General features: G+C 33.6%; 1 protein-coding gene across 2 annotated transcripts in view; it reads right to left on the bottom strand.

Annotated features, from left to right (window-relative positions):
- Window positions 1–24,555, bottom strand: part of DYNC2H1 (dynein cytoplasmic 2 heavy chain 1) — a 325,256-nt gene that overhangs the window by 197,305 nt on the left and 103,396 nt on the right. For both annotated transcript variants that reach the window (XM_045817992.1, XM_045817993.1), the window contains exons 52-60: window positions 23,609–23,751; window positions 21,227–21,311; window positions 17,724–17,878; window positions 15,952–16,089; window positions 10,302–10,415; window positions 9,255–9,415; window positions 8,199–8,322; window positions 7,333–7,454; window positions 5,059–5,145 (exon numbers count right to left, since the gene is read on the bottom strand). In XM_045817992.1, coding sequence (XP_045673948.1) covers window positions 5,059–5,145; window positions 7,333–7,454; window positions 8,199–8,322; window positions 9,255–9,415; window positions 10,302–10,415; window positions 15,952–16,089; window positions 17,724–17,878; window positions 21,227–21,311; window positions 23,609–23,751 — 1,129 coding nt within the window. The remainder of the gene's footprint in view (window positions 1–5,058; window positions 5,146–7,332; window positions 7,455–8,198; window positions 8,323–9,254; window positions 9,416–10,301; window positions 10,416–15,951; window positions 16,090–17,723; window positions 17,879–21,226; window positions 21,312–23,608; window positions 23,752–24,555) is intronic.

Raw genomic sequence — 24,555 nt, 5'->3', positions numbered from 1 at the left:
TTTAATTAATGATAATACTAATAGTATTTGTATTCAAAATCTCATTTACAGAACAGGCACATATACCAAATGTGTGTGTGTGTGTGTGTGTGTGTGTGAGAGAGAGAGAGAGAGAGAGAGAGAGAGAGAGAGAGAGAGAGGGAGGGAGAGAGTGTGTGTGAGAGAGAAAGAATTCTCACAGGGCATTAATCCACTGTACAAACTGTTCCATATGACATTCAAGACCTTGTCATAAGATTAATCCAATTTATCTTTTCAGGTATATTTCATTCTATTCCAGTCCAAAAAAACTATATATAAACATCTGAGTAATTATTCTCAGAAAATGCTCCACCCTTTATCTGCTGTGCCCTTCTTCAGGATGTTACATTTGCCTAGAACACCTTTGATCCCTTCCTTGTCCCTACCTCACTCTTCACTTTAATTCTCTTAAATATCTAGCTATCAAAAATAGAAATAAAATTTTTAAATTCACCTCAAATACCCAGTCAATTATATATATTCTATCCCTATTTGCTCATTCACCAAAATGTATAGCTCTTTTAAAATTAGTTTCCTCAAAAAACACATGTATGAATTTATTGTTTTACTAAACATAATAGTAATATTCCACATGGTTACTTAGTTCTTCAACAAATATGTAAGTAAGCACTTACAAAATTCCCAGGATATAGAGATGTATATCCAAACAGCTATTTACAGAGGTCTCACCAATAGTTAGCAGAGGGTCTAAAACTTCACATGTAGTTGTGTCTGACATTAAGTTGCATGAACTTTACAGTACATTTTATTGTCTCTTGAAGTGCTCTTTTCCTTCTTCCCTTAGACATAAAACTCTAGAACTCATGTATCCAATATGGTAGCCACTAGCAGCAGGTGGCTACTTAAATTTAAATTAATGAAAATTAAATAAAATTTGAGATTCAATTCCTCAGTCATATTATCCATATTCCAACTTCTCATTAGTCACATTGTATCATTAATAGCTATCACAGTGGACAGGAGATTACAGAACATTTACATCAATTCATAAAGTCCTTTGGACACATTGCTCTAGACCTGGAAACAGAAACCACACCTCTGTTCAACTTAATAATTATTACTATACCTTGTACACATTACACTTTGTTTTGTGATAAATATTTGATGAATTAAATTGACTTGCATGTTTCTGTAGGAGTTGTATAAACAATGGCAAATGTATCCTTAATGTGGTCAAATTATGACTTAAAAATTGATACATCATGCTTACTTTTTCAACTCTCTCATCTTTTTAAAATGTTTTTTTAATTTAATTGTTGTTCAAGTACATTTGTCTCCATTTTATCCCCCCACTCCGCACCACATCAGCCATCCTGGCTTCCCACCCTTGATCCTAACTCCCTTTGGTATTGTCCATGTGTCCGTTATAGATGTTCCTGAAAACTCCCTCATCTTTATAACTATACAGGAAAATAAGATTGTTACTCACAACCTAGAGTCAATTAAATTTTAATTAAGAATCATAAGTAACTGCATAGTAACCAGAATTAATTCATTCTTGATAATGGCTCTAAAATGAAAAATGCCATTCTGCTTTACTTGAAATTCAAAGTTAATCCTGAAGGTTTTCATAATAATCTTTACAAAATATCAGTAGTAGTTTGTAGTGATTAAAAACAAACTTCACGGAGTTAGGCAATTCTATAATCTAATGCTAGCTTAGTAACTTACTAGCTGCTCAACTTAGGCAAAAATAGCCTTTGTAATCTTCAGCTTTCTAATATGTAAAATGGAAGAATATCCTGCTTTCAGTATTGTTTTAAGTACTAAAAAAATAAATACACAAAGTGCCTAGTACAATACCTGACACACATACATATCAAAACATTGCTATCACATGCTAACTACTCAATAAATACTGGACAATGAGCTGAATATAAGTACTGATTCTGAGCATATAATACTTTAAAAAGAATACACTATTTCTTAGTAATTATTTCATACCTGGAAGAAAATGATGTGATTTTTCTCTATATTTCTAACATAAAAAATATTCAAGAATATTGAAAGCACTAAACTTATAGGTTTGAGATTTTCTTTTTGGTTTATTTTTTGAGAAGTAAATATATAAATATAGATAATTATTTCCCAAGTAAATAGAGAAAAAAATTGAGTTTTTCATCTGATGAAGTTCTTTCTTGGTGCAATAATTTCTATTTCTTCCTTACAAAAATGGATATGTAGCACACAACTTGAAAAACACTTGGAAAAAAAGTGTTTCAGAAAAATTTTAGGTTCATAAAACAGAAAGCAAACCATAACAAATACTATATTTAACTGCATACAGTAGTCACCCCTGTGGTTTTGCTTTCTACAGTTTCAGTTACCTGTAGTCAACCACAGTCCAAAAGTATTAATAGAAAATTCCAAAAAGCAAATAATTCATAAATTCTTAATGTGAGCCATTCTGAGTAGTGTGATGATATCTCACATTATCCAGCTCGGCATGCCCGCAAGTGACTCATCCCTTCTTCCAGGGTCTCCACGCTGTGGTGCACACTACCTGCCACAAGGCACTTAGTGCCCATCTGGGTTATCAGATAGAGAGAGACTGTTGCAGTATCACAGTGCTCTGTTCAAGTAACAATATTCTCCTTAATGGTGGCCCCAAAGCTCAAGAGTAGTGACACTGGTAGTTCGGATATGCTGAAGAAAAGCTGAAAAGTGCTCGTTCAAGTGAAAATGTAAGATTTCTCCACTTAGAAAAAAGTCATATGCTGAGATTCCTAAGATCTATGGTAAGAATGAATCTTCTACCCATGAAATTGTGAAAAAAAAAAAAAAAGAAAACAAGAAATTCATGTTAGTTTTGCTGTTGCATCTCAAACTACAAAATTTATGGCCACATTGCATGGTAAGTACTTAGTTAAGATGTAAGAGGCATTAAATTTGTGGGTAGAAGACACAGACAGAAAACCTGTTCCAACTGAAATGTGTATAATATGAAGACTTCAACAAAAGGTCCCCTGAAACTAGTGACCACATTCACATAACTTTTATTATGGTACATTATGATTGTGTTATTTTATTACTTGCTATTTTTCATATTTACTGTAATTCATAAATTAAATTTCATCATAGCCATGAATGTATAAGAAACAAATATAGTATAAATAGACTTCGGCACTATCCACAGTTTCAGGCATCAATGGGGGTCTTAGGACATATTCCCCTTAGATAATGGGGGACTACAGTATGCTCCCTTTTCCAATCTTTACATTCTTTAAAAAAAAATGTTCCCACATTTATAATAATTCCCATCCTAATACTTTCTATCCTACACTAAATAGCATTCACAGGAACCCAGAGGTACATGAAAGGTTTTAAGATTGTAACAGTATGCAGCCAAGAGCAGGGGCCCCAAATAGGGATGTGGAATGGGGTCCAGAACTCAAGGTGTTCAGGAAATATTAGAAAAATATATAGGATGTCCTCACCAATGCCCCCCTCCACCGCCCCCCTCCACCGCCACAGGTGTGAGTTGGGGAAAGGGACACATGGAGCAGGGCCTTGAGAGCTGTTTTGCATAGCAACAGCTTTGCAGCTAACCTCTGACAGAGTCATTTAACATATCTATAACCTTTAATTGGTTGCATAGATATGTTAAACAGCTGTGGCCAAGCATTGAGCCAGGGAGAAGAGAGTGACTTCCACCGAAGACTTAACTGGGAGGCAACTCCCCCTAGTTACAGCACCTATGTGAGAGCTTGGAGATGATTGGCTCCAAGCCATGGGGCCACACCTGCCCAGACTCACTGTAGCAGCCCAGTAAAGCTGGAAGGATATGGGAGTGCTGGCAAGTGCAGCCGATTGTGGGAGGAGTCGGAAATGAGGCTGCAAAGGAAGACTGGTGCAAGGATTTAAACCCAGACATGGCAACCACTGAGGAGAGGACCATGTGGCTGCAGCAGTCCGGAGGGACCCATGTGGCAAAGAGAGCCATGTGATTTTGCCAGGATGGTGACCCCTGCAGCTTTGATGGGTGACCCCCGTGGCTTTGGCGAGAGTGGGGACTCCACAGTTTTGGGGTGCTCCTTTTGGCCACATGGCTTAAGAAATAAGAGAGACTTTGCCTGGAAGAAAAGGGGTGCAAGGACTTTTGTTGGTGGGCCATAAGTAGGTGCCACATGGGTTTGGATTAACTGAAGATCTTGGCAGTGACACAAATGATGGTGCCAGGAGCCTGAATCACAGACCTCTACTTTTTCTGAGATACAGCAGCCAGACTAGGGCAGAGGGAGAAGGAAAGACTGTGTGTGTGTGTGTGTGTGTGTGTGTGTGTGTGTGTGTATCCTAAAGGACTTTGATATTTTAATGAAGACATTAGGTCACTACTTTAAGTCTGTATAGCTTTAAATAAACATTTCCTTTCCTTTTCACAAATCTCTGGCATTGAGAGGTGTCCTTCCTTTGTCAGCAGACAATGCGAACCTAGTGGGGGGTCCTTTCAGTAATAGTATATTGTACCCCCCTTTGGCCCTGTTCTGTAACAAGATTAATAATATAATAATATTCATAAATGGTCCTTAAGTTTGGGTATAATATTTATACAGGGAATATTTTTCAACACCAAAAAGGACAAAGTTAAATGAATAGATTTTTAATGTGATTATACACCCTCATGGACAATTATATAATAGCATCATCTGAAATAAAGGAGTCTAAAATATTAAAGTCAAAACAATAAAGAAACAGGAATACCAAATGTAAATACTCTCAGCATTAACTCATTAAATTTCATTTTGCTCCATTTTCCAATGCTTGGAAATAAACAAATATATACATTTGTATTTATATAGTGATAACTATTTCAATACAGACTTAAAATACTTTTATTCTTATCATAAAAACTTCTTTTTCAAAGGAAGTACCTTTTATGTTATTTTATACCTTTCCCAATGTTAGTGATAAATAACAAAAAGAAGTAAAAATAGTAATTTAACAGATTTTCAAAATTACAATGTAGTTGAGGTATGTTTTCAAAATATCCAAAATATATTATAAAACTTAACTTACTTCTCTTTGAGTTCTGATACTCTTTGACCAACAGAATTAAGAAGCTCTTCTAGTTTCCTTTTTCTATCTTCAGTTTTCTTCAAATTTCTAAAATATAATTCCATTTTTAAAAAGTCATTCCATTTTAGATTATCAACAAAATGCAACATTAGCTCCTTAAAATGTAATCTTGCAATAAATAAATGACAATAAAAACTCAATAATTCAGGAGTCATAACAACTTATAATTTGAATTAAAAAGCAATGCCAAAGTTAAAAGTATATTATGACTTAACCATACCATTTCCAGGAATCTATATTTAAAAATACTCATGTGTGTAGATTTCTGGATAAAAAACATAGGTAGATTTATCTACTATCCCTTCTTAAAACTCTACCAAATGAAACCAAGGGAATAAAAAAGAAGAAAGGTAATAAAGGAGGGAAGTATTACGAAAGAATAATTTAACAAAATTTTGAAAGGTGATAACTAACATACCAGAATGCAAAAGGCCAGAAGGTGAATGGCTGCAGGAAGGGGAGCTGAAAGAAGAATTCTAAAATGCTCAGGAAATGTAGACAACAGGTACCTCTGAAGATAATGAGAGCTAAATACAGAGGATTGTTTAAGAGCTGACACTACAAAGAGTTTGACCTTAGACTGTCTCCCCCACTGAGAGTGACCTATCTTAGCACAGTCCTGGAAATCAAGCTTATCCCCCTCACCCACCCCCATCCATTGCTGCCCACATGGCAAGCAGAAGCTATGAGGATTCTTCTAGAGAAATGACTGACCTCTTCCCCCCAGAATACCCATAAACATTGAGAGGTTGCTATCAAATGGCCAGGGCATACTGCTGCATACTGCTAGGCATTCATGCACTGCAGTCTCCTGGTGGGACTGTCAAAACAGACCACAGGGCCTCACCACCCCCGCCCCACCACACCCAGTGCATCTGATTCAGTAAGTATGACTGCAGTTCAAAAACGTATATTTTTAGCAAGTTCCCAGATGACACTGAGGCTGCTGGCTCACAAACCACACTTTGAGAACCACTGTAATAGAAAAAGCCTTCAAAATTGAGAGATCAAATGATATCTAGCCTAGTGTTCTAAGCCCAGACCAAATGGTATAATATAGATAATTTTAGACATTGAAAGATCTCAAAATACTTTTTACCCTGTTTACACTTTTTAGGAAGCTAATGTGGAGGAGGCACTCTTGAAAATGAAGGACTAAACTAAAAGATAAAGGCAGGTGGTCATAATAAAAGAATACAATGAGAAAACAAAGATAATTCCACAAAAATGGTGAGAATTCACAAGAACTAATCTACAATGAAACAGAAGGACAAAAGGCTCTAGGGTGGGTGATGCTAAGAAAAATCAAATAGAACACATAGACACTGAATACGTTTTAGGGTTTGACAGGAAGACCACAAATAAATACGTGATATGTAAATAGAAAAAAAATCATTTGAAAAAAATGAGGTAATTATTATTATTACAAAAAACAAAGAGGTGTACAAAAAAGGAAATACACTCATAAAACTTATGTCTCAGCTGTGAAAAATATATTTATGTAGTAAAAAATGTATGAATTTAACATGATTTAACACAAAAAATTCACAAAATTACATTATGACGTTTAGGAGCTAAAAATCTTTTCTACAGTAAGAATGGATATTATCAAACACTGAACAATCAAGAACATAATGTACCTCTTAGTCTTCAGAGAGCAAATGAGATAAAATTCTATGCTAGCCTAGTAACTATAACAAATTGAGATTTTTAAGACTCGAAAACAAATGGTTTAATTTTACCCCTACTTGCCCAATGTTTCAGAAAATACACACTAAACATCTGCTAGAACATAGAAGACAAAAGCCCTATATATATAGGCCCTATATAAAAGCCCTATATATTTTTATATAGGCCATATATAAAAGCCCTAAATTTCCAAAACCTACTATTTTGTACTTTAATATTATCCCTTTACAAAACGTCAGCTCTTTCTAAAAAAATTTATACTGACTTATCCTTCCAACAACATAAAAATGGTAGGAAATAGAAAGTGATTGGTTCTACTTCCCGTCTCCTTCTAACTGGTTTTTCTCGGTCTGTTTAACAGTCTAATTTACAATTAACTGACTCAGTTTATATGTTGTAGTGTTGTCAGCTTTCTTTGTAGATATAGACAAGAAATCCTAAATAAATCCTAACAATATAACTAAGTCATCAAATTGTTAGTAATAAGTCAAGGTTAGAATTGTTTATATTTTATATGTCACTTACGATTCTAATCCAGCTTGTTCAGTTTCCAAAGGCTGAATTCGTTCCAAGACGTGGGAATACTGCACATTTGCTTTAACCCAGGCAGCCAAAGGAGCAGCGGCAGTGCTGGCACGCTTCGCATTCTGAAAAACCCATCAGAAGTTATCCAGCATCTTAATTTAAAGTAAAAGCCAAGTTAATTCTAGTATAGTTTACTTAAGCATGTATTTCAAAAATTATCCTCCAAATGAAGGTTTGGGCTTAGAGTTCAATTAAAACAAAGTGAATTATTTTGATTAAGGTGCTCCTTACTTTTGCTTCAAAATTTTTGAACTCCATACAATCTTTAATATAATGACGTTTTATCGACATATTAACTACTCTATGTTTCTGCCCACAACAATGTCCAAGCATCAATTCTTTCTCTTCTCTACATGGGATACATCTTTATTAAATAAAAGCAATTTTCAAACCATGGCTACTAGTGTCAGAGAAGATGTACATAACATTTTGAATAAAGGATCTAAAAAGAAAAAATACCAGAATCATGGAATTTAAACTATTCACTGAAATTAGATACAAGTGCCCTAACACAGTTATCTGTTTCATATAACAAGCACATAGGAAGGAAGAAAAGCATACCAAGCACATTGGGAGCTAAGACAAGACAGACTGACAGCAGTGCATGAGAGATGCACTGCCTCCCACCTCCAACCTGGATTCTAGTTTACCTAATTTTGCTGGTTAGTGCTTCTAAATATAATACATATAGCTTACTTTTATCTTTAGTTATTAGACAATCTAAGCAATTGATAATAACATCACTTTTTAATAAGAAGAATATTATATACTATGGAAGAATTTATGGCAGAACTCTTAAAAATTACCTTTGGATCAAAAGACCCTTTATTTTTAAACAGAAGTTCTTCAACACTCTCTCTTATTTCCTTTGGAATGTTTCGTGCATCAAAGGTTGCTATATCTTCTCTCACACCTCTTTTTGCAAGAAAACTAAAATTAAAGCACATTACTTCAAATGAGGTTGGATAAAATTTGCTATTTCTTAAAAAAATATCAATTTAACAAAATGGTGTATACCATAGTTTTAATTTATTAGCTAACAAAAAATAGGAGACTAAAGTATGTAAGCTTCAAATAGACTATCCATTTTTTTTAATAAACAACAAGGAAGAACTCCAAAAAGATGCACAACAGTATTCCTAATATTCCATGAATAACCTGGTACACTGAAATACAGGAATTACAACTCCACTATTCTACCCATGTCCCTTTATGTGAATTACTGGGTACTCATATGTTCTAGGATGTACAAGAAATTTTTCCTGCTTTCTAAGATCAGTATTTAAAGTGTTCTCTGAACCTATATCTCTTCTGCCATCTCCAGACAGAAAAGGATTTTACTATCATCCGAATACTTAAAGTGGAATTGAGTACCATAATAACATTGCTGTAATATAAAATCTGCAGCTGCACAGTTTCATATTTAGTGACTACTCAGTCTTTCATAGTATACATTTTTCTTGAATTACTTATGGGGCTCTCACCTCTTGTCTCTGCCAAGAGTACAAGACTCTGGGACTAGTGACTATATTTTCTTCATCAGTAAATTACAGTAAACACAATGCTCAACTGTGTAAGGACCAAATATTCCAAAAAATTATCATATTTATTGAGAAATTCTTAAAGACTTGAAAGCTTTCCTTTTCTGCTCTTTTGACACTTTTAAAAATAACTTATGGAGGAAGGAAAATATAGACCTCAATGTATGTTACATAGAAAATCTTGAAATATCAGGACAAAGTGTACAACTAGGCAATTAGATGAAGTTCAGTTTGAGAAACATAACACATACTTTTAAATATTAATATAAAGGAATATGTAATTCATTGAAAATAACATTTTTCACAAATATAAAACTTTACCTTTTCATGCTCACCCAAGATGTATCAAAGATACCCATCAACCTTAAAACTCCTTCAAGAATGTCTCTGATTACATCAGGTGGCATACGCAGTGAGCGAATTTCTGAAAGAGATTCTGGCTTAATGTTTCCAACTGCTAGTTTTGCTTCATTCACCAGAGGCTAAAAGACAAAACAGAACCAGAGACATGGGAACACAGGACAAACTGACTTGACAGCTGCCATAGGTAATGGGAGAGGGAGAAACTGTAGAAAGAAGGGGAAGGGACTAGTCAAAGAACACGTATGAATGTCCCACAGACGGACCACGGTTTGGGGATTGACTATGGGAGAGAGGGGTGGGCTGGGTGGAGGGACAGCAAGGGGGGAGAAATTGGGACAACTGTAAAAAAATAAACAAGAAAGAAAATAAAGAAACAAAGAAACAAACTGGCCAAAAAAGGTGTTTTCACTTTCAAAAGATATACATAAAAATGGTTAACTCATTATACATTATTGAATATTTATAATTTTACTAAAGATAACTCTAGTTACTAATATGCTTTCTCTTCCAATATCAAAATGCTTTAAAACAAAGTACAAAATGCTCTAAAACACATAAAGTACAAAATGCTCAAGGTGAGAACGTAAGAGTCCTTGCCACCAATAACTACAACATCTAATCTGGAAAATCTACTTTGTTTTGAGACAAATTGCCATGTTCAAGGCTCTTTATATTCTAGAACTAATTCGTTAATTTAGTCAAGTCTCAGGAAAAAGAGCTTAAGAGTTTGTCTTAATTTACCCACACCACATTTTTTCCTCTTCATTCAAAACAACATGATTCACAGAAAACAAAGATTATTTTTAACTCTGATCAGTTAATTTGGTTACTTCCTCCAGAAGATTTTCCTTCATGCTTCTCTTTTACAAATAATATTCTAGTTAGAGCCACATTTGCTAATACTATTAGAAAAATAAGTTGAACAAGTAATGTTTAAAATCCTTTACACAACTAGCAGTCAAAAATGTAAATGGCTGTTACAATGTTTCCGTTTTTTTAACTTACCTGTACTTCTTTTAATTCATCATCAATTTTGTTTTTTCTTTCTTCAATTTTAACAACTTCATCTGCTATCCTGAGCTTTAGTCTTTCAAGTTCTGTCTTTTGCTCACTAGCATCCTATAAAAATATTTAAATGGCATTCTGATAAATTTTAATGCACTCAATAGTTAAAAGCATACCAAAAATATGAGTTGCTTTGAAATGACATTTTCTGTTAAATGCTTTTTTAACTCATGTTGACATGTCAATTTCTAAAGTGCCTGGGAAACCAATGATACAATTTACTCTATTTACTCTCAGAAAGTTCCTATGCTTTATTTGTTTTAATTTTTTTAAACAGCAAAGCACTAAACTCATATGTATAAGAACCAAATGAGTCAGAAATGTATAAACTAAAAAATTATCATAATGTACATTTAACATTAGCTACAAATAACCTAGAACGATTAGTACTATTATACTCATTTCATAAAGAAGAAACTAAAAATGAGATCTTCTGTAATTCTAATAGTAGAGACTCTTAATTCTTAGAGACTACAGTATATTAGAAGTTTGTGTTTCTTTATTTTAGAGAACAATTAATTGAAATCATGACAATAAAATAGTGGCAAATATATGAACAAAATTAGTAAAAATTCAAAGAGCACTAAATCACATACTAATAACACATGAACTCTTTGCTCATCAATGTAAAGTCAAGGGTCTTACATATATAAAAATGCTTGAATATTGTGAATGTTTGTGTTTGGTTTATTTATACTAACAGAAAAACCAAAGAGGTAGTTCATCAAGAAAACTGTCAAAAGTCCTTACAACAACAGTTCTCAACCATATTATAATCATTCAGGGAACTTCAAAATTAACACCTGGTGTCCTATTGCCAAATATGTTGATATACTTAGAACCAGATGAGCTAGGGCACCGATATTTTTAAAGACTTCCCAAGTGGTTCCAATTTATAGCCAAAATTGACAATCACTGAGCCAACCAAATTTTCCTTATATATCCCACTCTTCAGGCACCTTACACATCATCAGCTCAATCGAATTTTTACATTCCACAACAACTTCTACCTTTGTATCTCTGCTACCATTACTAGATAGGAAAAGCATTTTCTCCATCGGCACAAACCTAATTCTTCCTTAAAGTCCCAGCTGATGTGTTCCTTCTTTTATTAACGTTCTCTCCCAATGGAAGTTATCCTTAACTGTGAGTTCTTATTGCATTTAATTTATACTTTCCTTATGCCACAGGCTTTAGAAATTACACAGTTTGGTATTCAAGCTGTCTCTCCAGACTATAGTTTTTTTTGTTTTTTGTTTTTTATAAAATAACAAACAAATGTCTGCTATTTACAATTAAGCAAAATTAATTAACTTAGGAGATGTAACCCTGGCTGGCGTAGCTCAGTGGATTGGCTGTGGACTCCCGGAACCAAAGTGTCCCAGTGTTCGATTCCCGGCCAGGGTACATTCCTGGGTTGCAGGCCATGACAACTAGCTACAGTGTTAGAAAAATGTCTTCTTAGAATATACCAGAGGAAAGAGTATTAAAACAATGTATATTACTAATGTTCACTAATCTGAGGGAACACAGGCACATATAGTATTGAATATTTTCCTTTATAAATACAGTTATTAACTATTATTTTTTATTTAGCCTTCACCTTTTTGGATATTTCAAATTACTCTTTAAATATAAGAAGTACTTCACAAGTATTTTTAACACTCAAACTGGCTTGCTGTTTTAAACAAATATTTGTATTAATTTGGTTCCAAATTGCCTTAAGAAAAAAATTATGCTTAAGTTTTACAGTATGAAAATTACATTTGATTTTCTGATACATTACTGGGTCAGAAACTCAATAATATTATCTTGGAAACACTGAATGTGTTTCATAACCATCAATCATGTGGAAATATCACCTTTGAAAATTTCCCATATGCCAATGAATTTATTTTGACATATCAGCTGAAATCTTCTTTCCATTAAGTAATTCAAATCAGTCCAGATAGCCTTTTTCTGAAGCTCACAATACATAAGTCTCTTCTCATATTCAGATTTCCAATGAAGATGACCAGACAAAAAGAAAGCGTCTTGTTTAAATAGTGCGAAGAAAGCAAAAAAATAAAATGATATATTCAAGAAAAAGGGAAATTTCATAAAATACCCTCCTAAAGTTAAGTGGAGACACTGCAACACTGAAACAAAACAAACAAAGTAAAAAGGACCCTGCAAAATGGAAACATTTAGAGGTTTAAATAACCCTCCTGAGAAATAATAGAACAGAAATGAAAAACTCTGTAGGAGGTCCTGGCCAGGTGGCTTGGTTGGTTGGAGCATCATCCTGTGCAACTAAATGTTGTTAGTTCGATTCCAGATCAGGGGATCTACCTAGTTTGTGAGTTCAATCTCTTGTTGGGGCACATAAAGGAGGCAACAATAGATGTTTTTCTTTCTTTCTCTTTCTCTTTCTTGCTCTCTCTCCCCCTCTTTCTCGCTCTCTCTCCCTCTCTAAAATCAATAAGCATGTCCTCCAGTGAGTATTAAAAAAAAAGGAGAATTACAAAATAAAGTTGAGGAAATTTTAAAGAAAGTAAACCAAAAATATAAAAAACAGGTTAGAAAACAAAAAAAGAGAACGAGATGAGTAAGTCTCAAAGACAAAATAATAAATATTACAAACAGCAAGGAAAAAGAAATAGAGGAAAAGGAATTATCAAGCAAATAATTTAAGGAAATTATCCAAAGTGAAAAAAATTAAGTTTTCAGGTGGAAAGAACCCACAGTGTTTGGCACAGTGAATGAAAATAACCCTAAACCAATACAAATATCATAACTTTCAGAGCAAGGAAAACAAAGACCTAAAAAATTTCAAAAGAGAAAAAAAAACCAGTTCACTTAAAAAAGATTAGGAATTAAATAACTATGAGTGTTTCAGTAAGAACAATGGGAGATAGACAAAATGTGACAATAGCGATAGCGTCAGCACCTGGAAGAAAATGTATCCTAACCTAGAATACTATTCCCAGCACCCAACCAACCAACCAAGGACAGAACAGAATGTTCACAGACATGCAGTCTCCAAGTCCTTTCTCATGTATCCTTTCTCAAGAAGCTCTTAGGAAACAGACTTCACAGAAACAAAGGAGTAAACCAAGTGGTAACAAAGAAGGATCCTAGAATGGCAACTGTGACCAGGCAGACAGGCATCCATTCAGAATGAAACTAGTCAGGAGACTCTGAGAGAATGCTATATAGGTGGCTGACGAAAATTATAGAATACCTGATGCTTTTCAAGTCTCACCAAATATTTCTTTAAAATTTTGAAAATATGCAGTTCATTGAGTCATACCACTCCCCTTCCTGACCAGCAGAAGACTGGATTAAAGATTACTTTTCAAAGAAATTAAGTCAAAGAATTTCTGTATTTGGGATTACCAGGCACACTTAAGGACTAGGACGAGGCCTAATGCTGAAAACAAGGGGATTATATTTTTTGGTGACTAATGATGCTGAGCATGTTTTCATGTGTTTACTGACCTTCATATGTCTTCCTTCATAAATAATGTGTTCAAATCTTTTACCCATTTTTTAAATTGGGTTGTCTGCTTTATCAAGTTAACATACTTTCTGTATTGTTGGATACATGTCATTTATCAGATATATATTTTGTAAATATTTTTTCCCAGTCTGCAATAATTTTTCTTTTTAATTTTTTTGGAATTTATTTCCATGAGCATGAAGTTTTTAATTTTGATGTGATCCAATGTATCATTTTTTTCTTCTATTTTGGTATTACATTTGAGTAATATTTGCTTCACCCAACATCATGAAGATTTTCTCCCATATTTTCCTCCATAGTTTTATAATTTTATGTTGTATATGCACATATATGATCCATATAGGGTTGATTTTCATGTAAGTTTTAAGGTAAAAATCTGGGTGTTTTTCTCTCCACATGGGTTACAAATATTCCAGCACAATTTTTTTTAAGAAGGCTGTCCTTTCCCCATTTAATTGATGCCTTTGTATAAAATCACTGACCATGTGTGTGTAAGTCTGTTGCTGGGCCCCACAGTGTTCCAGTAACCTCTGTGCCTATCACTATACCAGTAGTGCCTTGATTATGCAGCTTTGTGAGTCTTTAAACCATAAGTCTTCTAACTTTATCACTTTTAAGAACTTTCATGCCACTTTTATTCAGATAGATGCTTTTTGAAGTCTTGTAAATACATGCTTTACATTAGTCTTGTAAATATTTTAGTTAACTTAAATGAAAGGCATTAGCCTGGAAGTGAGTTTAACGGTCACCAACACTGAGGGACACAAATATATTTAAGACATAATCAAGGAAGTAAAACAAAATTTAATGATTCATTAGATGTAAGAACTGAGGGAAAAGAAGTTGAATATGTTTTATAACTTCCATCTTGAATAATTAGGTATATTGTGGTTCCATAACCCAAGGAAAGGAATATAGGAGAGGAAATTATGAGTTCAGATTTGAATCTTTTTCAAATTATAATGTTCACGAACTTCCAAGAAGACATAACTAACAGATTATTAGATATCTGAGTCTGAAGCTCAGAGGAAGGATTAAGACTAAAAAAAAGAAAAGATGGATTTGGTAAGGGTCAGTATGTAGTTGGTAGTAAAAAGTAAGGTGATGTGCAAGAGCACCCTGAGAGGGTGTGAAGGTGTGAAAGAATAACCAGGCAAAAAAAGACCTCAGAGAAATACTTGAAAGGACTTAACAAAAGAAAGGCAAGGAAAAAAGGGGATACAATGAAAACATTAAAGGTCATGAAAATATAAATAGAATAAATAAAGACATTTTGTAAATATTGAGAAAATAAAGGCAGGGAAACCCCTGGTAGCCTAAAGGAGATAATTTAAAGAAAAGTAAAAGAAAATCAACCCTGGCTAGTGTAGCTCACTGGACTGAGTGCCAGCCTGGGAACCAAAGGGTCACAGGTTCAATTCTCAGTCAGGGCAGATGCCTGGGTTGTGGGCCAGGTCCCCAGTTGGGGGCATGCAAGAGGCAACCACGCAATGATGTATCACTCACTCTCTTTCTCTCCCCTTTCTCCTCTGTCTAAAAATAAATAAATTAAATCTTTTTTAGAAAAAGAAAAAAATCAACTTAACTAGCAGAAGATAACATCATTTATAGACAAATCTATATATAGGGTTTAGATAAAGTATTATATGGTGAATTGAGAATACAGTTAAGATTTAAAGAAAAAAACAAACACCTCATAAACAACAGTATGATCGTTATCAGAGGAAAATGGGGGTGGGGGAGGCAGGCGAATAAATGTAAAGGGAGGATAATTGGTAATAGAGACATGACTCAGGGTGGTGAACTCACAATATAATAAACAGATGGTGTGTTAAGGAATTGTACACCTTAACCCTATATAATTTTATTAACCAATGTAACCCCAGTAAATTCAATTTAAAAAATTATGGGAAAATACCATGCTCTTCCACAAAAGCTCAAGTACACAATACTATCAGTCTGACTTACTGGAGATAAGCAGTGTATTTTTAATCACATAACTAAAAATGTTATTTCTCACAATGATTAACAATGAGGCATAAATAGTCTCCCTATTGTTTGTATTTTTGTGTTCACCCTAGACATTACCTGCATCGATACTGTGATCTCCTGAAGAGCAGCATCTGCTTCATCTTGCTTAGTTTTAAGTAATACACTTTGTTCTCCAGCTTTTCTGTTCAGTTCATCCACAAGCGCTTTAGCTTCATTTAGTTTAGACACACCAGCCTACATAAATAAAATATTGGCAACATTTTTAGACAGATATTTTATAGTCGTGCAGAAATAAATAAATAAAGCCAATAAAAATTAAGCAAAAATGTAATCATGAACATATAAAACATTTATATAAAAACTTAAGTTTTTTTCTTACTGCTAATTATACTATTTACTCAGTTGTACATCCCTAAAATGTAGAAAAATATTCCAGAGGCTTAAAAGAAAAATATTTATTAAAACATCACAAAACAGCTGAGCCCTGACCAGCATGGGTCAGTTGGCTGAGCATCATCCTGCAAAGCAAAGGGTCACGGGGTTTGAGTCCCGGGGAGGGTGCATGCCTGAGTTGCGGGTCAGGTCCCCAGTTGCAGCATGTGTGAAAGGCAACTGATCAATGTCTATCTCACACATCAAATTTCTCTCCCTCTCTTTTTCTCTCCCTTCCCCTGTCTCTAAAAATAAATGAAGACAAAAACAAAGATGAACAGATCAACACATATTTGATGGACCAAACACTGGATTTTTATCTACTGCATTAAATGGGAAAGAAATGGAAAGCAAAAGAATATATACAAAACTCAGTAAATCTTTTCCATTTTTACGTCTCACAGATAGGGTAAAAGAACTCAAAGGCCACTCTTTTTATACTGGATAACATCTGGATTTGTCTGTCCAGTACCTATATTTTTTGTAAGATACTGCCTCCCATATGGTTATGGTGGGCTCTCATTCTAAACAGCTTATCAATTCTTTGGGTGGTCATTTGACCCTGGCCTGGCAATATGGTACACATCCTATTGTCCATGAAGAACCCAAGGAATGGACATGAAAATACTCACTCTTTCATATATTGAGGTGGCTGTTTGTCAGATTTCAGGAGATAAAAATAGAAAAAAAAAAGGTAATGTAACCAGTATTTCCTGAGGCTCCTACACAGAGGACAGGCATCATGCTGGTTCTGTAAATGTGTAATTTATCTAATACACAACAACCTCTGACCCAATTAAGCTGCAACTCAGCAAGTTTAAGTGATTTATCCACAGCTTCATACAGAACTAAATCAGGAAATTAACCCTCCCAAAGCATGTAGTTAGTGGCTTAGTATAAATAAAAGTGAATCACTAGAAAGAAAGATAAAGATAACTGTCAATTAAGATAAATCCTAGTTCTGTAACATTCACAAACAGAAGCTAAAACTCTGGAGAGGAAGTGCTCTCTGACAAATTCTGAGGATGGCATTTTATTGCCACATTTAAGTTTAAGCTTCCATTAGAGAAATATAGAAGAAAAATGTTCAGATTATACTAAGTGACATACATAGAATATTTTTATAAAATATCATTTTAGTTTTAATGTTTATTATAAAGCATAATCTTGTATACTATGTTTTAATTAGTAACAGGTATTTCTGAATTTCTAAACTATAAAAGCCCAAAAATATATCCAGCTAAGAGGAATAATTATTGAATAAAAATAAATACAAAACCATTACTACAATCTAGTGGGCAATACAGATACACAAGTGAGTTTGTTTTGAGGCATTTAATACAGTACAATGTTTATTATATTAAATATATACCATGGACAACATGGATTGTTGTTCTGTACATACATAAAATATTTCAAGATTACCAATACTATACCTGCAAATGACTCTGTCTTTTTAATAATTCCTTTTTCTTGCTGCTACTAATGGCAGAATACACATGTAAAAAGGTCATGTATCGGCTTGGAGTAGCACCATATGCTTTACAAGATTCATGGATTAATAAAAATGATTTTAGAAAATCAGGATCAACTAGAAAGAGACAGAAAACAAAAATGACTTAATATATGCATAATCGATTACATTTAGAAAAATTATCTTAATTATATTTAATTCTACCTATATAACTATAAATATGAGATATCATTTTTACTTAAAGATACACAGACATTCTTAGACATTTATTCATAGCTCCCATTTCCTTATGAATTTTGAATTATTTAATGTCAGTGGTCATTTAATTATTTAATCTTTCCATTGTTATATATTTCCCCTGAACAGTTTTATCTCTGCAAAAAAGATAAATTCACAGGTTATCATACCATATAAATTGAAACAACGTAACACATGTAATTCAGAAGTAAGCTCAATGAAAACTACTTAAATGGAAAAACAATAGCAAACCAAATAACACCTATCCGCTCTCATTTAACATAGGAAGAAACTGGATTTAAAATTTAAAAAAATTAAGAATATATTCATATTAGATTCAACACATCCATGACCAAATACATCATCTTTCTCTCATTGCTACAATCTATTTCCCTCTGTAGTCCCTATACCAGTAAATAAAATCAACTTCTAATGAATATTCTAAACCAGAAACCTGAGAAGAATTCTTGACTCCTTCCTTGTATGCCACAGCCATTGTATAATGAGGTTCCCTTTAGATTACCTCCTGTTATCTGCTTAAATCCATTCCTTCCTCTTAGATTATAGAAGGCAATAGCCTTCTATAGTGGTCCAATTGCCTTTGATTTCTCCCTACACCAATCTATTTTACAATAACTGAACAAAGAGAGGGGCCCAGAGATTTTTCTATCTAAGACACTACTCTGGATATATCGATGCAACAGAATAGACAGCCCAGAAATCAACCCATGCCTTTATGGTCAATTAATATTTGACAAAGGAGGCAAGAGTTTTACAAAGGAGTAAAAATAGTCTCTTCAATAAGTAGTGTTGGGGAAATTTGACAAGTACATGCAAAAAATGAAACTAGACCACCAACTTAAACCATACACCAGAATAAACAAAAAGTGGAAAAAAGACTTAAATGTAAGTCATGAAACCATTTAAATCCTAGAAGAAAACAGGCTTAAATCTCAGGCATCCCACATGGCAATATTTTTTGCAGATATATCTCCTAGTGCAAAGGAAACAAAAGACAAAATAAACAAATGGAACCACATCAAATTAAAAAGCTTCTGCACAGCTAAAGAGACCATCATCAAAATGAAAATGGAACCCACTATATAGGAGAACATTTTTGCCAATGATACACCTGACAAGGGTTTAATTTCCAAAATATATAAAGAATTTATACAATGCAACCCCAGAAAAACCACCCAATTAAAAAATGCATAAAGGACATGAACAGACACTTCTTTAAGGAGGACATACAGATGGCCCATAGACATATGAAAAAATGCTCAACATTTCTAACCATCATAGAGATGCAAATGAAAACCACAATGAGATATGAACTCATACCTGCCAGAACTACTAATATCAATAAATCAACAGACAAGTACTGGCAAGGATGTGGAGAAAGGAGGACCCTAGTACACTGTTGGTTGAAAATGCAGACTGACACAGCCACTGTATGGAGTTTCCTCAAAATATTAAAAATGGAACTGCCTTTTGACCAAGCAATCCCACTTCTGGGAATTTATACTAAGAATCCCAAAACACCAATTCAAAAGAATATATGCACTCCTACATTACAGAAGTGTTATTTATAATAGCCAAGATCTGGAAACAGCCTAACTGCCCATCAGAAAATGAGTGGATAAAAAAGTCATGGTACATTTACACAATGGAATACTATGCAGCAATAAAAAGAGGGAACTCTTATCTTTTGTGACAGCATGGATGGAACCGGAGACTATTATGCTAAGTGAAATAAGCCAGTCAGAGAAAGACTGACATGTGATCTCATGTATATGTGAAATCTAATGAACAAAATAAACTAACAAGTAAAATACAATCAGAGACATAGAAACATGGAACAGACTGGCAACAGTAAGAGGGGAGGAAGGAGGGGAAGACTGGTTGAAAGAAAGTGAGGAGATTAGCCGAAGAATATACATGTATAACTCACAGAAGGAATGGCAGGATGGTGATGACCTAAGAGGGGGAGGGGGAGTTGGGTGGAGGAGCGCAAAGGGGGAGAAATTAAGGCAACTGTAAAAGCATAAACAATAAAATATAATTTAAAAATAAAATCAAATCTCTCAATCACCCCATATCATGCACAAGTCAGAATTCAAATCCCTTAGTATGATATGGAAGGTTCTTTACTCCCTGGCTCTGCTCCTTTTCCTCTTCATCTAGTACTCTACTATTTATACATCCTATGTTTCAACTGTCTGGGCTATTTATAATTCAATAAAAGTTCCTGTTTTATTTCTCCAACCCTTTTCCATGCTAATCACTCTAAACAGCAAACTGCCTGTCTGGGTAATATTCTACTCCTACAATATGTGCCAGTTAGAGGTTTTACTTTCCACAGTACTTCATAAAATCTTCTATCATCACTTATCTTACTTAGTATATCAGTTTTGTGTTTATATATAACATAATTTTTGCTATCACTAGACTATGAGCTCCAAAGTCATCTCTATTATCTAGCTTAGTACCTAAAATAAAACAAGTTCAGTAAGTATTTGATGATTAGATGGTTATACAAATAAGTGAATGACTATTTGGTAAAAAAAATATATAAGTATCTCATTGAAAATTAATTTGGAACTGGAGAACATAATGAGAATACTATACTTAAGAAAATAGTATACCCATACTCAAAGAATATCATAAAACTTTTTCAGGTATAAATTGAGTGCCATGACATATATACGTAATAAAATAATATAAAAATTGTAGGCTATTAGCCAAAGACCCCTAAATGATACAAGCAGGCTCTTCAGATCATTAGGGTGAAATACACAGGGTCCGGCACAAGAAACACCTGCTTGAGTGTGGTTGGTAGGATGATAATACGGGTGTAATAACTTATAGTTTTAATGTGAACATTTCACCTAAAATGTCATATGGTATGATTGGGTATGATATTGTTATCTTACAGCATTACATGCTTATGATTTTGTAATAAAAAGGGGCATTATTTGTGCCAGAACCTGTATAATCATTAATTTCTTAAATTCAAACAATAGATATTCTGTTAGGTCTTACATGAAATGACATAAACATTTATTTAAAATAAAGAGGACTTTAAAGTTTAATTTTCATCAAAAGATATAACTTTGTTAGTTTTATATTATTCAAGTTAATAATCATTGTGAAACTTTAATGGCTCTGTAACATTAGATGACCATTTCATAGAGAAAAATCAGTTTAAATCAATTTCATCAAAATTACCTGAATATCTTTTCTTTTCTTCTTTTCTTTTTTTGTCACCATATTTTTCTCCACTACCTGTTTCACTGAATAACATTTCAGGTATCTAAGAAATGAAGAGCAATTCTTTAAATCTCAATAAGTATAAAAAAGTTTAAGTAAATGCAATATCAAAGATTAAAAACCTTTACCACACACACCCACACAAAGTATTAATTGCATTTTTCTTCTAGGTTTCTTTCCAGACTAAAAGAAAAAAATCAATATATCTATCTTTAAAAGACATTATTTCCTAGACAAGATTTTGACAAATATTAACATTTAATTGATGACATTTAAGGAAAAGCTCCAATACCTTGCTTAAAAGACTTAGATTTGAAGTGAAGAAAATTACAATTTGGATTAAAATCACACAATAATTAACACATTTGCATAAAATTAACAAAATACCTTTATGGCATAAAGGGATAGTAAAGATTCTTAGCTTTCTCGTATAAGAAAGAGCTAAAAGAAAAAAAAATCATAATTGATAACTATAAAAACTGTCTAGCTATAACTAGGTTTTTGACACTATTACAAATAAGAAAATAAAGTCTCAAGCAGATTATGATAGAAAATATGATAACTCATAGATTATTATTTCAAAATATACAAAAACTCTTAGTTTCCCAGAAATAAAATAAAGTAATAGAACTATGAATTTTTAAAATAAAGCCAAGCCCTGGCTGGTGTGGCTCAGTGGACTGTGCACCAACAGTTCAGTTACCAGTCAAGGCACATGCCTGGGTTGCAGGCCAAGTCCCCAGTTGGGGGCATACAAGAGGCAAATATCTCACACATAGATGTTTTTCCCTCTCTTTCTCTCTTCCTTCTCATCTGTCTAGAAATAGATAAATAAAATCTTTAAAAAAATAAAATAAAACAAAGCCAAAATCTTCCATTTTTATCACCTAATACGGTTAATATTAATAGCAAGGAAAGCGCCCTGGCTGGTGTAGTTCAGTGGATGAGCATGGGCTGCGAACCAAAGCATCCCAGGTTCGATTGCCAGTCAGGGCACAGTCCTGGGTTGCAGGCCACAGCCCCCAGCAACCACACATTGATGTTTCTCTCTCTCTCTCTCTTTCTCCCTCCCTTCCCTCTCGAAAAATAAATAAAATCTTTAAAAAAATAGCAACAAAAGCACAAGTAATCCAAGAAACTAGGTAAAAAAAAATCTTTTTCTGAAATTTCTCAGATTGAATAAAAGGTAAGCCAAAAGATTCCTAAACTAATGGAGAGTTTGAAAGTGCCATGATTCTCAAGCCAGAGATTTTTCTTCTCAAACACTTTTACTAATTTCTAACAAAACACTTAAGCTTCTGTGAGAATATTTTAAATTTATACTTTAGGCTTCGAATGTCTTCCCTTCACTCCTACGCTTTGCTTGTCTCCACACTCTCCTGGTTTTCCTCCTATTCTCTAATAGCTCCTTCTCAGTGTTTACGTGGGTTCCTCATTTTCATTTCAACTTGTGCCCCAGGGTTGAGTCTTTGGATTTATTCTCTCTTTTGTCAACATCAGCCCTTTGGTAACATCATTCAGTCTCGTAGCTTTAAATACCACCTATAGTCTGATAATTCCAAACTTTTTCTCTTTATGTATGTCTGACCTTTCCCCGAACTCCAGATTCGTACATCCAGACTCCTCAACCTTTCATTTTGATTGTCTGGCATTTCATATTTAAAACACATAGCATAGTAATGACAGATTTTTTTGAAAGATAAATATTTTAACATAAAAATATGCTAAAATTATTACTGTGATGTTTTTATTATAAGCTAACCTTGACAGGTTAGTGAAATGTATATATTTTTAAACATACAACAAATATCTCTATGGTCCATGAGAATGTAATCTTCAACCTAAAATTCTAGATGCAACTAAACTATAATATCATACAAGAATATGAAATAAATAGAGTTATCTTCAAACATACAAATAATGTTCAGAGCCACAATTAAGGCAATTTAACAAATACCAAAGGAAAGTTGTGCAAATCAGTAACTTCATATGTGGAATCTAATGAACAAAGTAAACTGACGAACAAAATGGGACCAGAGGCATAGATAAATGGAACAGACTCACAGATACTGGGGAGGAGGGTACTGGAAGAGATTAGGCAAAAAACATATACACATACATGCAAAGTCCATGGACACAGACAACAATATGGTGAAGGTGGGGGAATGGACAGAGGAGACATAATGGGGCAATGCGGGGACAAGTGTAATAGTGTCAACAAAAAAAAAATAAAATAAAATAGTACATAAAAAAGAATTAAAGAAATTGAAAAACAGAAAATCAGTAACTTCAAAAATAAAATGTGTTTTTTTTATTTCCATATTCAAATGTTAAACTTACTTTCTTCATACTGTTATCTGACCAACTCTCCATCCACAACACCTGGCATTTCTTATGCAATGCTGGATTACTCTCACAGTTTATTATGAAGTTTAAATTTGCAGAATCCATTATTAAGACAACATGTAAGTTTTGTTGAATTCCTAAAAATTATATAAGGAAATCATAATTATGTAATATTACAGAAGTAATAATATACAGTAATATGCAGTAATAATTGGGGAAACCTACACATGATCTTGCTTTATAAGATTAAAATTTTCTGGAATGGAAGAGTAGGAGTTATTAAAAAGAACAAGCTACAAAACAGTATTATATTATTTTTATTTTGGTTAAAATATTACTTGTGTTTTTACTTTGGTTAAAATATTACTTATTATATCTGAAAAATATTACTTCATATTCATAAAGAAAATAAGTATGTATAATATATTGATTTTTGTTTGTTATTTTTCAACTGTGATACTCAATTCTATTTTATTTTTCTTTCGAGGACTTTTGTCTCAATATTGACAAGCAAAATTGGTATCTGGTTTTCTTTTAAGAGAAATATTATTTTCCCTGTTTTAATATCAATGTTATTTTCCCTTCAAAAAAGGAATTTGGAAACTTTCCTACATTTTCTATGTTCTGAAACAGTTGAAAATATTGTAGCATCAGAGTTCCAGCCAAGATGGAGGCATAGGTAGAAACCCTTCACTTCCTCCCACAAACAAGAGGGTAATGACCAATGTAAAATCAATAAACAACCAGAAGTGCCAGAAAATCAAACTGCATGGAACTCTGACAACCAAGGAATTAAACAAACAGTGAACTAGACCAACCACACTGGTAAGACAGACAGATGGAGAGAATCCACAGCAATGTGGCAGACCATGCGGGTGGGGCTGGATGAAGGAGAAACTGAGACTCAGAGCTGACTGTGGACATGGTGGGGGTTGCCACAG

The sequence above is a fragment of the Phyllostomus hastatus genome, unplaced genomic scaffold, assembly GCF_019186645.2.
Source record: "Phyllostomus hastatus isolate PE091 unplaced genomic scaffold, TTU_PhHast_1.1 phas_scaffold_317, whole genome shotgun sequence".
Taxonomy (NCBI): domain Eukaryota; kingdom Metazoa; phylum Chordata; class Mammalia; order Chiroptera; family Phyllostomidae; genus Phyllostomus; species Phyllostomus hastatus.
This window is presented reverse-complemented; position numbering and strand designations above follow the sequence as displayed.